The following is a 16,157-nucleotide window of genomic DNA, read 5'->3' on the forward strand; positions in this document are numbered from 1 at the left end:
AATTGGCCTGCCAACTCTCCTGACCTGAACCCCATAGAGAATCTGTGGGATATTGTGAAGAGAAAGTTGAGAGACGCAAGACCCAACACTCTGGATGAGCTTAAAGGAGTAGTCCAGTGGTGAACCCAGTGGTGAACAACTTATCCCCTATCCTAAGGATAGGGGATAAGTTTGAGATCGCGGGGGGTCCGACCGCTGAGGCCCCCTGCGATCTCCTGTACGGAGCCCCGACAGCCCGCAGGAAGGGGTCGTGTCGACCTCCGCACGAAGCGGAGGCCGACACGCCCCCTCAATACAACTCTATGGCAGAACCGAAGCGCTGCCTTCGGCAATCTCCAGCTCTGCCATAGAGATGTATTGAGGGGGCGTGTCGGAGGTCGACACCCGCTATCTGGCCGGAGAGCCTGGCCCCCGTACAGAGAGATCGCAGGGGGCCCCAGCGGTCGGACCCCCGCGATCTCAAACTTATCCCCTATCCTTAGGATAGGGGCTAAGTTTTTCACCACTGGACTACCCCTTTAAGGCCGCTATCGAAGCATCCTGGTCCTCCATAACACCTCAGCAGTGCCACAGGCTCATTGCCTCCATGCCACGCCGCATTGAAGCAGTAATTTCTGCAAAAGGATTCCCCACCAAGTATTGAGTGCATAACTAAACATAATTATTTGAAGGTTGACTTTTTTTTGTATTAAAAACACTTTTCTTTTATTGGTCGGATGAAATATGCAAATTTTTTGAGATAGGAATGTTTGGTTTTCATGAGCTGTATGCCAAAATCATCAGTATTAAAACAATAAAAGACCTGAAATATTTCAGTTGGTGTGCAATGAATCTAAAATATCTGAAAGTTTAATTTTTATCATTACATTATGGAAAATAATGAACTTTAGCACAATATGCTAATTTTTTGAGAAGAACCTGTAATGGTCTTTTCTGGACCATTGTAACTTGAAACTAGACTCAACATACAATGCTACGGACAATCCAGATCTGTGCAACGTGTCAATGGCTGGAAGAACTGACCAATCAGAATGGGCATTCACTAGTAAAACCCCTGTATTACTGAAGCGTATGCACTGACTGATGTCTGGTAGCGCCCCCTACAGTACAGGGAGGTATTACATGTTCTGTACTCTTTACCTGTATCAGGCTTACCTGCTCCTTTGGACACCATTTTATTTTTTTAGGACATTACTTTTTTAGGACCCTGAAGAAGCTCCTGTCCTCTACATAGACCAGTGTTTCCCAAGCAGGGTGCCCCCAGCTGTTGCAAAACTACAACTCCCAACATGCCCGGACAGCCTTTGGCTGTCCGGGCATGCTGGGAGTTGTAGTTTTGCAACAGCTGGAGGCTCCCTGCTTGGGAAACACTGAAATAGACAGTGATTACAGCTCCCAGCAGATCTTTCTAACTTTTATATGTAAGGATTTGCTTTATCTATATTAGTTATCTACTTATTTTTTCTTTAAATCTCACTTTTTCCATTTTTTGGATGACATTTTGGTTGGTTCAGAACCAATTCTGGTTCTGGTCTCAACATACAATGGTTTCAACACACAATGGTCGTCCCGGAACCAATTAATATTGTAACTTGAGGGATCACTGTATCTGTAATAGATATCTTCTTTTTTATTTATTTTTTTGGATGACATTTTAGAGCCTTTTGAACAGAATACCAGTTTTGAGTTATTGGGGAGATTTATCAAAACCAGTGCAGAGGAAAAGTTGCCCAGTTGCCCATAGCAACCAATCAGATTCTTCCATTTTCAAAAAAAGGCCTATGAAAAATGAAAGAAGCGATCTGATTGGTTGCTATGGGCAACTGGGCAACTTTTCCTCTACACAGGTTTTGATAAATCTCCCCCCTTGTCTTTAGATACAATGGCTGAAACATACAATGGTCGTCCTGGAACCGAATAATATTGTAACTTGATGGAGCGCTGTTATTGATAAAGGAAAGATTTCCGAGGGTTATGGTTAATGGTGTGTATTCTGAGTACTCTGGCCCATTAGTAGAGTAGACCAGTGTTACGTGGTCCTCAAGACCCCAAAACAGGTCATGTTTTCTGGATTTCCTTAGTCTTTCACAGGGGATATAACAGGGGTCAAGGCCTAAAAAAAAAAAGTGTGTGAACTCACCCAAGATTTCTAATACACCCTTCCAGTTTGCACCAAAAAAAAACAAAAAACAAAAATGTCCAAGCTAAAACTTGAGATCCTGCATGGTCCCAGGATTCTTACAGGCCACAGGCATACAGCTGCCTACGGAGTATAAGAGTGACACACTGTAACAAACCTCCTCCTCATGTAATCTCCTTACTACTGGGTGACACACTGTAACAAACCTCCTCCTCATGTAATCTCTTTACTACTGGGTGACACACTGTAACAAACCTCCTCCTCATGTAATCCCCTTACTACTGGGTGACACACTGTAACAAACCTCCTCATGTAATCTCCTTACTACTGGGTGACACACTGTAACAAACCTCCTCCTCATGTAATCTCCTTACTACTGGGTGACACACTGTAACAAACCTCCTCCTCATGTAATCTCCTTACTACTGGGGTGACACACTGTAACAAACCTCCTCCTCGTGTAATCTCCTTACTACTGGGTGACACACTGTAACAAACCTCCTTCTCATGTAATCTCTTTACTACTGGGTGACACACTGTAACAAACCTCCTCCTCATGTAATCTCCTTACTACTGGGTGACACACTGTAAAAAACCTCCTCATGTAATCTCCTTACTACTGGGTGACACACTGTAACAAACCTCCTCCTCATGTAATCTCCTTACTACTGGGTGACACACTGTAACAAACCTCCTTCTCATGTAATCTCCTTACTACTGAGATGACACACTGTAACAAACCCCCTCCTCATGTAATCTCCTTACTACTGGGTGACACACTGTAACAAACCTCCTCCTCATGTAATCTCCTTACTACAGGGTGACTCACTGTAACAAACCTCCTCCTCATGTAATCTCCTTATTACTGGGGTGACACACTGTAACAAACCTCCTCCCCATGTAATTACCTTACTACTAGGGTGACACACTGTAACAAACCCCTTCCATGTAATTACCTTACTACTGGGGTGACACACTGTAACAAACCTCCTTCCTTGTAATTACCTTACTGTGGTGACACATTGTAACAAACCTCCTTCCTTGTAATTACCTTACTGTGGTGACACACTGTAACAAACCTCCTTCCATGTAATTACCTTACTGGGTGACATGTGACATGTCTCCTCCAGCTCAGTCCCGCCTCCTCCACAGCATCACACAGGTCCTTCAGCCATGATCTCTTCTCTCCTCCACAGCTAAGCTCCGCCCCCAAGATGTGATGGTGACATCATCACAGGTCCTACACCTCCAGCATCTAGCAGTCCGGGCCGGGGGAGGAGACGGAGGGAGGGTAAGAATAATTCAGAGGTCGGTCCTGCAGGACTAGTGTAACAGGGACGGCGTTCCTCCTCTGGAAAAAGCAAAGGAACGCCGTTCCTGTGCGTTCCTGCAGGACTCGAGCCCTGGGATATAACTATGGTCAGTGAAACAGGCATCACCATAGCTATATCACCTGTGAAAGACTAACGAAATCCTAAAAACATGACCTTTTGGGGGGGGGGGGGGGGGGGTCTTGAGGACCGAGCTTGAGAAACACTGCAGTAGGATCTCCATTGGAGCTGCTTAATTTGATGATTAGTCCACATACCCCTTGTAAGGCAATCCCTTTAAACCCTTAAGGACTGAGCCCTTTTTCACCTTAAGGACTCAGCCATTTTTTGCAATTCTGACCACTGTCACTTTAAACATTAATAACTCTGGAATGCTTTTAGTTATCATTCTGATTCCGAGACTGTTTTTTCGTGACATATTCTATTTTAACATAGTGGTAATTTTTTTGTGGTAACTTGCATCCTTTCTTGGTGAAAAATCCCAAAATTTGATGAAAAATTAGAAAATTTCGCATTTTTTCTAACTTTGAAGCTCTCTGCTTGTAAGGAAAAGGATATTTCAAATAATTTTTTTAATTCACATATACAATATGTCTACTTTATGTTTGCATCATAAAATTTACGTGTTTTTGCTTATGGAAGACACCAGAGGGCTTCAAAGTTCAGCAGCAATTTTCCAATTTTTCACAAAATTTTGAAACTCGCTTTTTTCCAGGGACCAGTTCAGGTTTGAAGTGGATTTGAAGGGTCTTCATATTAGAAATACCCCATAAATGACCCCATTATAAAAACTGCACCCCCCAAAGTATTCAAAATGACATTCAGTCAGCGTTTTAACCCTTTAGGTGTTTCACAGGAATAGCAGCAAAGTGAAGGAGAAAATTCACAATCTTCATTTTTTACACTCGCATGTTCTTGTAGACCCAATTTTTTTATTTTTGCAAGGGGTAAAAAGGAGAAAATTTTTACTTGTATTTGAAACCCAATTTCTCTCGAGTAAGCACATACCTCATATGTCTATGTTAATTGTTCGGCGGGCGCAGTAGAGGGCTCAGAAGGGAAGGAGCGACAAATGGTTTTTGGGGGGCATGTCACCTTTAGGAAGACCCTATGATGCCAGAACAGCAAAAAAAAACACATGGCATACCATTTTGGAAACTAGACCCCTCGGGGAATGTAACAAGGGGTAATGTGAACCTTAATACCCCACAGGTGATTCACGACTTTTGCATATGTAAAAAAAAAATGAAACATTTTTCCCTTAATTGCTTGGTTTCCCAAAAGTTTTACATTTTTAAAAAGAGTAATAGCAGAAAATAACCCCCAAAATTTGAAGCACAATTTCTCCCGATTCAGAAAACACCCCATATGGGGGTGAAAAGTGCTCTGCTGGCGCACTACAGGTCTCAGAAGAGGAGTAGTCACATTTGGCTTTTTGAAAGCAAATTTTGCTCTGGGGGCATGCCGCATTTAGGAAGCCCCTATGGTGCCAGAAAAGCAAAAAAAAAACCCACATGGCATACCATTTTGAAGACTAGACCGCTCGGGGAACGTAACAAGGGGTTAAGTGAACCTTAATACCCCACAGGCGTTTCACGACTTTTGCATATGTAAAAAAAAAAAAAAAATTTTTTTACCTAAAATGCTTCTTTTACCAAAAATTTTAAATTTTTAAAAAGGGTAAAAGCAGAAAATACCCCCCAAAATTTGTAACACAATTTCTCCTGAGTACGGCGATACCCCATATGTGACCCTAAACTGTTGCCTTGAAATACGACAGGCCTCCAAAGTGAGAGCTCCATGCGCATTTGAGGCCTAAATTAGGGACTTGCATAGGGGTGGACATAGGGGTATTTTACGCCAGTGATTCCCAAACAGGGTGCCTCCAGCTGTTGTAAAACTCCCAGCATGCCTGGACAGTCAGTGGCTGTCTGGTAATACTGGGAGTACTTGTTTTGCAACAGCTGGAGGCTCCGTTTTAGAAACAGTTGCGTACCAGACGTTTTTCATTTTTATTGGGGAGGGGAGGGGGGCTGTGTAGGGGTATGTGTATATGTAGTGTTTTTTACTTTTTATTTTATTGTGTGTTAGTGTAGTGTTTTTAGGGTACAGTCACATGGGCGGGGGTTCACAGTAGTTTCTCGCTGGCAGTTTGAGCTGCGGCAGAAAATTTGCCGCAGCTCAAACTTGCAGCCGGATACTTACTGTAAATCTCCGCCCATGTGAGTGTACCCTGTACGTTCACATTGGGGAGGGGGGAACAACCAGCTGTTGCAAAACTGCAACTCCCAGCATGTACGGTCTATCAGTGCATGCTGGGAGTTGTATTTTTGCAACAGCTGGAGGCACACTGGTTGTGAAACACCGAGTTTGGTAACAAACTCAGTGTTTTGCAACCAGTGTGCCTTCAGCTGTTGCAAAAGCTACAACCCCCAGCATGTACGGACAGGGGAAGGGCATGCTGGGTCTTGTAGTTTTGCAACAGCTGGAGGCATACTACTTTGGCTGGGGATGCTGGGGATTGTAGTTATGCAACAACTGGAGACACACTGGTTTGCTACTTAACACAGTGTGCCTTCAGCTGTTGCAAAACTACAACTCTCAGCAGTCACCGACAGCCAACGGGCATGCTGGGAGTTGTAGTTATGCAACCACCAGATGCACCACTACAACTCCCAGCATGCACTTTAGCTGTTTGTGCAAGCTGGGAGTTGTAGTTACACAACAGCTGAAGGTACACTTTTCCATAGAAAAAATGTGCCTCCAGCTGTTGCAAAACTATAAGTCCCAGCATGCCCATAAGGGCATGCTGGGAGTTGTGGTGGTCTGTCTCCTGCTGTTGCATAACTACAGCTCCCAGCATGCCCTTTTTAGCATGCTGGGAGCTGTTGCTAAGCAACAGCAGGAGGCTGTCACTCACCTCCAATGATCCACGCCGCATCAGGTCAGTCCATCGTCGTCGCCGCCGCGGCCACCGCTCCTGGGGCCCTGATCCCAACATTGACGCCGGGGATCGGGGTCCCCAGCTCCCGGGGTGCACGTCCCGCACCCGCTCACGTCCTCCGGAAGAGGGGCGGAGCGGGTTGCAGGAGTGACACCCGCAGCAGGCACCCTGATTGGCCGGCCGACGAATCAGGGCGATCGTGAGGTGGCACCAGTGCCACCTCACCCCTGCTGGTAATGGCTGTTCAGCCAGTAATTCCGGGTCATCGGGTCACTGGAGACCCGATTGACCCGGAATCTGCCGCAGATCGCTGGACTGAATTGTCCAGCGATCTGCGGCCATCGCCGACATAGGGGGGCATCATGACCCCCCTGGGCGATATGCCGGGATGCCTGCTGAATGATTTCAGCAGGCATCGGGCACCGGCTCCCCTCCAGCTAGCGGCGGGGGGCCGGGAATGGACAGGACGTACTCAAATGTCCTGAGTCCTTAAGGACTCGGAAAAGGGGACGTTTGAGTACGTCCTGCGTCCTTAAGGGGTTAAAGGGGTACTGCGGGGGAGATTATTTTTAATTTATTTTATTTTTTTAAATCAACTGGTGCCAGAAAGTTAAACAGATTTGTAAACTACTTCTATTAATCCTTCCAGTACTTATTAACTGCTGTATATAACAGAGGAAGTTCTTTTCTTTTGGGATTCCTTTTCTGTCACCACCACAGTGCTCTCTGCTATGTTAGGAACTATCCAGAGCAGGAGAAAATCCCCATAGCAAACATATGCTGCTCTGGACAGTTCCTAAAATGGACAGAGGTGTCAGCAGAGAGCACTGTGGTCAGACTGGAAAGAAATCCCAAAATAAAAGAACTTCCTCTGTAGTATACACCAACTGATAAGTACTGGAAGGATTAAGATTTTTTAATAGAAGTAATTTACAAATCTGTTTAACTTTCTGGCACCAGTTTATTTAAAAAAAAAAAGAAAGTTTTCCACTGGAGTACCCCTTTAACCCCTTAATGCAGGAAGCATATAACAAACATTGTGAGACCTTCCTTAAAGGGGTTATCCAGGGAAAAAACTTTTTTTTATATATCTCAGCTGGCTTTAGAAAGTTAAACAGAGTTGTAAACTACTTCTATTAAAAAATCTTAATCCTTTCAGTACTTATGAGCTTCTGAAGTTAAGGTTGTTCTTTTCTGTCTAAGTCCTCTCTGATGACACGAGTCTCGGGAAACGCCCAGTTTAGAAGCAAATCCCCATAGCAAACCTCTTCTAAACTGGGCTGTTCGCGAGACGCGTGTCATCAGAGAGCACTTAGACAGAAAAGAACAACCTTAACTTCAGAAGCTCATAAGTACTGAAAGGATTAAGATTTTTTAATAGAAGTAATTTACAAATCTGTTTAACTTTCTGGAGCCAGTTAACGTATAAAAAAAAAAAAGTTTTTTCCTGGAATACCCCTTTAACCTCATGATCTACTGTATAGTCCTCCCTCTACAGACCAAGCCTTAGCTGTCACATTGTGTTTGATGGAACTGGATAATTCTATTACCCTGCCGGTAGTTTTATATTAAAAATACCGGCTATGCAATGGCCGGTATTTATCCAACCAATCCTTCAACTCACGGAATGTTGCACTTAATACTATACCAGTGTTTCCCAACCAGGGCGCCTCCAGCTGTTGCAAAACTACAACTCCCAGCATGCCCGGACAGCCAACGGCATGCTGGGAGTTGTAGTTTTGCAACAGCTGGAGGCAGCCCTAGTTGGAAAACACTGACCTATACTATATACTACTATATAGTCGAACATGCTGGGAGTTGTAGTTTTGCAACAGCTGGAGGCACCCCTGGTTGGAAAACACTGACCTATGCTATAGACTACTATATAGTCCAACATGCTGGGAGTTGTAGTTTTGCAACAGCTGGAGGCACCCCTGGTTGGAAAAAACTGACCTATACTATAGACTACTATATAGTCCAACATGCTGGGAGTTGTAGTTTTGCAACAGCTGGAGGCACCCCTGGTTGGAAAACACTGACCTATACTATATACTACTATATAGTCCAACATGCTGGGAGTTGTAGTTTTGCAACAGCTGGAGGCACCCCTGGTTGGAAAAAAACTGACCTATACTATAGACTACTATATAGTCCAACATGCTGGGAGTTGTAGTTTTGCAACAGCTGGAGGCTGGATAACAGCTTCCCATAAACTGTGAGCTCCAGGGCATTCCCGTCAGATGTGGTCATCAGGCCCAAGGCATTTTAGTAACTCCAGAAACAAACCGGGGAGCCCTGTGAACAGGCAACGCAGTCCCATACCGAGGACAGAGAATTATAAAATTACAGTCCTGCAGTTTGCATGAAACCAAACATTTTATGGGGACATTTTTTGCCCAGATCCCCAGGTGTAAATGAGACACAGGATATTAACCCCTTAAGGACCAAGGACGTACCGGTACGTCCTTGGTCCTGCTCTTCTGATATAACGCGGGGTTACACAGTAACCCCGCGTCATATCATGGCGGGCCCGGCGTCATAGTGAAGCCGGGACCCGCCTCTAATAGCGCGCAGCGCCGATCGTGGCGCCGCGCGCTATTAACCCTTTAGCCGCGCGCTCAAAGCTGAGCCGCGTGGCTAAAAGTGAAAGTGAAAGTTCCCGGCTAGCTCAGTCGGGCTGTTCGGGACAGCCGCGGCTAATCGCGGCATCCCGAACAGCTGACAGGACAGCGGGAGGGCCCCTTCCTGCCTCCTCGCTGTCCGATCGCCGAATGACTGCTCAGTGCCTGAGATCCAGGCATGAGCAGTCATCCGGCAGAATCGTTGATCACTGGTTTCTTATGAGAAACCAGTGATCAACATAGAAGATCAGTGTGTGCAGTGTTATAGGTCCCTATGGGACCTATAACACTGCAAAAAAAAAGTGGAAAAAAAAAGTGAATAAAGATCATTTAACTCCTCCCCTATTAAAAGTTTGAATCACCCCCCTTTTCCAATAAAAAAAAAAACACAGTGTAAATAAAAATAAAAATAAACATATGTGGTATCACCGCGTGCGGAAATGTCCGAATTATAAAAATATATCATTAATTAACCCGCTCGGTCAATGGCGTGTCCTATCAATGCAAAAATGGTACCGTTAAAAACTTCAGATCACGGCGCAAAAAATGAGCCCTCATACCGCCCCATACACGGAAAAATAAAAAAGTTATAGGGGTCAGAAGATGACAATTTTAAACGTATTAATTTTCCTGCATGTAGTTATGATTTTTTCCAGAAGTCCGACAAAATCAAACCTATATAAGTAGGGTATCATTTTAATCGTATGGATCTACAGAATACATATCAGGTGTCATTTTTACCGAAAAATGTACTACGTAGAAACGGAAGCCCCCAAAAATTACAAAACAGCGTTCAATTTTGTCGCACAATGATTTTTTTTCCCGCTTCACCATAGATTTCTGGGCAAAATGACTGACGTCATTACAAAGTAGAATTGGTGGCGCAAAAAATAAGCCATCATATGGATTTTTAGGTGTAAATTTGAAAGAGTTATGATTTTTTAAAGGCAAGGAGCAAAAAACGAAAATGCAAAAACGGAAAAACCTCCGGTCCTTAAGGGGTTAAAGGTGAAGTGTTGTGGTGAAAAGTTTTAGAACACGGGGTTCCGACCACTGGGGCCCCCTGTGATCACCTGTATGGAGCCCTGGTTCTCCCCCACCATGCCCCCTCCTGGTCACTCTGCTATACAGCCATCATACCGTCACATAACTGTGTATAGGGAGCTCTGTAACAAGAAAACACAGCTCAGACCACAACTACACTTTTTTTGTCTATGTCACTCTACTGCATCTGTTGTGCATAGGGGCACTCTACTGGATCTGTTGTGCATAGGGGCACTCTACTGGATCTGTTGTGCATAGGGGCACTCTACTGGATCTGTTGTGCATAGGGGCACTCTACTGGATCTGTGTGCTGGCTCTGTTGTTTATAGGGCACTCTACTGGCTCTGTTGTTTATAGAGGCACTCTACTGGCTCTGTTGTTTATAGGGGCACTCTACTGGATCTGTTGTTTATAGGGGCACTCTACCGGCTCACTGGCTGTGATGGTGTTATAAATGGTGGCAGTATGTCTGCCAATAGGAGTGTTATTTCTGTAATGTATAGCACCTTTGGTACAGTACAGTATTATATCATTATATATGAGTACTGTATGGTGACATTATTTATAAGTACAATATGACTGCATTATATAAGGGTACTGTATAATGACATTAGGTATATGTATAGTATCAGTAATAATTATGATTACTGTATGATGACATTAGTTATGAGTAGAGTATAGGTTTCCCCAACAATAAACCCTACCCTGAAAATAAGCCCTACCCTGAAAATAAGACCTAGTTCAGGGGTAATCAGCTGGCGGACTGCGGCCGCCAATAATGGCCGCAGACCCCACATGGTCACCGCAGTAATGCCCGCAGAAACCACACACCCCCCCGGCCACCACAGTAATGGATGCAGACCCCCCCCCCCCCCGGCAACCCCAATACGGTAATGCCCGCAGACTCCACACCCCCGGCCACCCCAGTAATGCCCGCAGACCCCGCAGACTCCACACTCCTGCAGCCCCTCCATCCTCCACACTCCTGCAGTCCCCCATCATCCACACTCCTGCAGCCCCCCATGCTCCACACTCCTGCAGCCCCCCATGCTCCACACTCCTGCAGCCCCCCATCCTCCACACTCCTGCAGCCCCCATCCTCCACACTCCTGCAGCCCCCCATCCTCCACACTCCTGCAGCCTCCCATGCTCCACACTCCTGCAGCCCCCCATGCTCCACACTCCTGCAGCCCCCCATCCTCCACACTCCTGCAGCCCCCATCCTCCACACTCCTGCAGCCCCCCATCCTCCACACTCCTGCAGCCCCCATGCTCCACACTCCTGCAGCCCTTCCATCCTCCACACTCCTGCAGTCCCCCATCCTCCACACTCCTGCAGCCCCCCATGCTCCACACTCCTGCAGCCCCCATGCTCCACACTCCTGCAGCCCCCATCCTCCACACTCCTGCAGCCCCCATAAATAAATAAATAAATAAGCCCTACCCTGAAAATAAGCCCTAGTGTTTTTATTTTAATTTTTTTAACTAAAATTAATATAAGACCCGGTCTTATTTTCAGAGAAACACGGTAAGGGTATTGTATAGTGACATTAATTATATGTATAGCAGGGCAGCATTATGAGTTCTGTACAGCACAATTAGTTATGTGTACAGTATGAGAGTGATATACTATCAGCATATTAGCAAAGCATGGTATAGTGACATTAGTTTTGTGTACAGTATTAGTTATTTTATAGTATGTCAGAATTATATAAGAGAACTGTATAGTGGCATTAGTTATATCAAGTTACAAGTTATGTGTATACCAGAGAACTGTATACTGTATTAGTTATTTTACAGTTCGTCAGCATTATGTAAATGAACTGTATGGAGACATTACTTATATGTACTATGACAGCATTTTATAAACTGTATTGTGGCATTACTTATATCAAGTTACTAGTTATGTGTACAGTATGACAGCATTATATAAATGAACTGTATGATGAAATTAGTTATATGTACTATGACAGCATTATATACGAGAACTGTATAGTGGCATTAGTTATATCAAGTTACAAGTTATGTGTATGTGTGTATACAAGAGAACTGTATATTAGTTATTTTACAGTATGTCCGCATTATATAAATGAACTGTATGGTGACATTACTTAAATGTACTATGACAGCATTAAATAAGAAAACTGTATTGTGGCATTACTTATATCAAGTTACAAGTTGTGTGAAGTATGACAGCATTATATAAATGAACTGTATGGCGATGTTAGTTACGGTACTTTACAGTATGACGGTATTATGTAAGTGTACTGTATAGTGACATACATTTTGTGTATAGTTTGACAGCATTAGGTAACAGTAATGTAAAGTGACATTAGTTATATGTACATAATGAGAGCATCATATAAGATAACTGTACAATGGCCTTAGTTATATCAAGTTATGCTTACAGTATGGCGCCATTTTATAAAAGTACAGTATGATGATATAAGTCATTTTACGGTATTATAGCTTTATATATATAACTACTGTATAATTTTGTGTACAGTATGATAGCAGTATATAAAAGAGTTGTATAGTGACATTAGTCTTGTGTAAAGTATGATAGAATAAAAAAGGAACTGTATGGCGCTATTAGTTATTTTACAGCATGTCAGCATTATATAAAATCACTGTATAATGACATTCATTATGTGTACTCTATGACAGTGTTATGGAGACTGTGGAGTCCGCTCTCACTGAACATCCAGGTTGCTCACCTGTGCCCGGGACCGGCCGCGGCCAAAAGTCCATAAAATATATATATATTTTTGGCATGTAATGCGAACTGTGTAACATCAGACTCCTAGTCTCCATATGTAAATTAATAGTGCATAATAAATAGAGAAAAGTATAATAATATGTAGAATTAGCACTTTGGATAAATTAATAAATATTGTATGGTGTGCATAAACAATAAATAATAATAATGGTTGAATAGGTTAACTATGGAGGGTTTTCAGAATATTATAATTGGATATTGATATTACACAGTTCGTATATGCAATAACTTAAACCCGTCTTTGTACGAAACGGAAAAAAATAATAATAAACGCAATTCACCCATTTGGACAAGTCTGAATGGGCGATAAGCAAATAAAAAGGTGATTTTCATCCATACCGGGTCTTCCACAAGTCCGTTTGGTTTTAATGATGTAAGAGGTCATGTGACCCTTTGATATAGTATTTTATAACTGTTTGTTATATGTTTGCTAGTCTACGATTAAGCCTCAACGTAGGTGAAACGCGTCAGACCTTTTTCTGTATGTGAATCGTGTCAAGATTTGTGAATAAAGGAAAGCTTATTTTATCCACCACCTAACGTGCCGGACCTACTATGACAGTGTTATATAAGAGAATTGTATGGTGGTGACATTAGTTATATCAAGTTATGTTTACAGTAAATGAAATGTATGATGAAATATGATGAGTACTGTATAGTAACACTAGTTATATGTGCAGTATGGCAGCATTATATAAGAGAATTACATTAGTTTATGCATATAGTATGACAGCATTACATTATACGATAGTTCTGTATATCCACGTTAGTTTTGTGTACAGTATGACAGCATTATGTAAGAGTACTACTGTATAGTGACGTTATTTATATGTTGAGTATGGAATGACCAACAAGAGATCACCAATGAGGCTCAGATGTAAAACATAACTTTAATATTGTATTGATTATCAATAAACAATGAGAAAAAGTAATATCCGGCACCGCTAGTCCTAAAGGCAAAGGACAATGAACTGGATATAAGGCAACTCCTGTATATCTCTGTGTAGCGCTGTGTATAATGTCTCTCAAGGTGGTGCGGTAATCCAAAGAACCAGAGCAACAGAAGCATCAATCGAAAGCAAACGATAAGGAAAACGCACTCACCCGGTATATTGCAGAGACAAATAGATATTCTTTGTTCAAAAGCTGTACAGGTAACAGAGACAGGTGCACAGGGAGCTGTAGATGGTAACAGGCAGGGGGCGTGCAAGGGGACGGCAACTAGTTTCGCGCACGTGGGTGCTTCCTCTGGCTCGCACTGCGAGCCAGAGGAAGCGCCCACGTGCGCGAAACTAGTTGTTGAGTATTGGGAGCATTATATAAGAATACTGTATTGTAACACTAGTTATATGTTGAGTCGTGGCAGCATTATATAAGAGTACTGTATAGTAACACTAGTTATATGTTGAGTCGTGGCAGCATTATATAAGAGTACTATTTAATGACATTAGTTTATGCATAAAGTATGGCAACATTCCATCATACAATAGTTCCGTATATAGTTGTATGTACAGTATAGCAGCATAATATAAGGGTACCATACAGTGACATTAGTTATATGTTGAGCGTTTTAGTGTTATATAAGAGTTCTTTATAATGACATTAGTTATGCATACAGTATGACAGCATTACATTACACGATAGTTCTGTATAGTGACATTAGTTATGTGTACTCGAGATGAGCAAAGTTAAATGCTACATAGTAGGGATCGACCGATATCGATTTTTTAGGGCCGATACCGAAAATCTGTCACCTTCCCGGCCTATAGCCGATAACTTATACCGATTTTCCGGTATAAGTTATCGGTTATTTCACCCTCCCCCCCCCCCCCCCCGGCGAGGCAGAAGCCATTGCAGATCAATGATTTAAAGCGGGCACTTTAAATCAATGAACTGCATCGGCTTTTGCCGGGCCAGAGACCGCCGCCGCCCGCTTCTCTCCCCCTGCCTGTCCTGGGGTCCTGAGTCTAACCACCACAGTTGCCCCAACGCCCCCCCCCCCATCCTCTGCCCACATACCGCCACCGCCCCATCGCCTCCCCCCATCCCCGGTGTTATAATTACCTGTTCCTGGGGTCCACGTTCCTTCTGGCTCCGTCGGCGTCATGCGCTGTCACTGTGCGCATTGACGGTGACGTCGTGTTAGGGACATCACTCGTCATTACGCAGCGCATCGCAGGAGCCAGAAGAATCGCGGACTCTGGGAACAGGTAATTATAACACCGGGGATGGGGGGAGGCGATGGGGCGGCGGCGGTATGTGGGCAGAGGATGGGGGGGGGGGGCGGCGGCGGTATGTGGGCAGAGGATGGGGGGGCAGCGGCGGTATGTGGGCAGAGGATGGAAGGAGGCGATGGGGCAGCGGCATGTGGGCAGAGGATGGGGGAGGCAATGGGGCAGCGGCTGCGGTATGTGGGCAGAGGATGGGGTAGGCAATGGGGCAGTGGTGGCGGTATGTGGGCAGAGGATGGGGGGAAGCAATGGGGCAGCGGCTGCGGTATGTGGGCAGAGGATGGGGGAGGCAATGGGGCAGCGGTGGCGGTATGTGGGCAGAAGATGGGGGGAGGCAATGGGGCAGCGGCGGCGACGGTCGTCTCTGGCTGGGAGGCGGGGCGGGGGGCGGGGCATTATCGGCATATTGGAAAGGTAATTGCCGATACCGATAAGGTCCAAAATCGTGATTATCGGCCGATAATATCGGCCAAACCGATAATCGGTCGATCCTTACTACATAGTCATAACCACACTTGATAAAATCCTTTGCAGTTCCTAATCTGGTTTGTTGGTCGCCATAAGCATAGTTTTCCTTCTTTATTTTTATGTAATATATCAGATATAACTTGCTGATGATTATGTGGCTCTTGTTAAAAAGATTTTAATTTCAATGGTCTTTTATGCTTTTTTTTTTCCCACTCTCATTCTAAAATTCCATTGCGATGCCTTCAAATGAGTTTTTCTTTTGCTGCCTTACCGATGTGTTTATGTGTTATTCTTCTCGTTTCAGTATTATTTGAGATAAGGCGGTTGAAGTCATTGTGGCACACATGATCACCACGGCAAGAATCCCCGCTGATAAACCCGTGCGCATTTCCTTCAGTCTTAATGACTCGGCAGGTATTGCATTTATCTCCTTCTACTTCAGTGAACAAGAAGCAGACCACACGTCCCGTGGCTGAGGGAAATCTGCTATCTGTTATCTCTATTTGTCAGAAAGGCTCGCTTATAATGAACGCTGCAATATAAAATATGTATGAGCCGAGGCGTTCTGTATTTGCCATTTGCGGAACTGTTCCTTTTAT

The 16,157-nt window shown here is 44.0% G+C and overlaps 1 protein-coding gene across 5 annotated transcripts in view; it reads left to right on the forward strand.

Moving 5' to 3' along the window:
- MAP3K7CL (MAP3K7 C-terminal like) overlaps positions 1-16,157 on the forward strand; it is a 65,897-nt gene that overhangs the window by 7,560 nt on the left and 42,180 nt on the right. For 2 of the 5 annotated variants that reach the window (XM_056559526.1, XM_056559525.1), the window contains exon 2: positions 15,863-15,972. In XM_056559526.1, the coding sequence (XP_056415501.1) occupies positions 15,903-15,972 (70 nt within the window). In that variant the 5' untranslated portion in view covers positions 15,863-15,902. The other 3 variants (XM_056559528.1, XM_056559524.1, XM_056559527.1) reach the window with 3 other exon arrangements.

Source organism: Hyla sarda, chromosome 2 (assembly GCF_029499605.1).
Source record: "Hyla sarda isolate aHylSar1 chromosome 2, aHylSar1.hap1, whole genome shotgun sequence".
Classification (NCBI taxonomy): Eukaryota; Metazoa; Chordata; class Amphibia; order Anura; family Hylidae; genus Hyla; species Hyla sarda.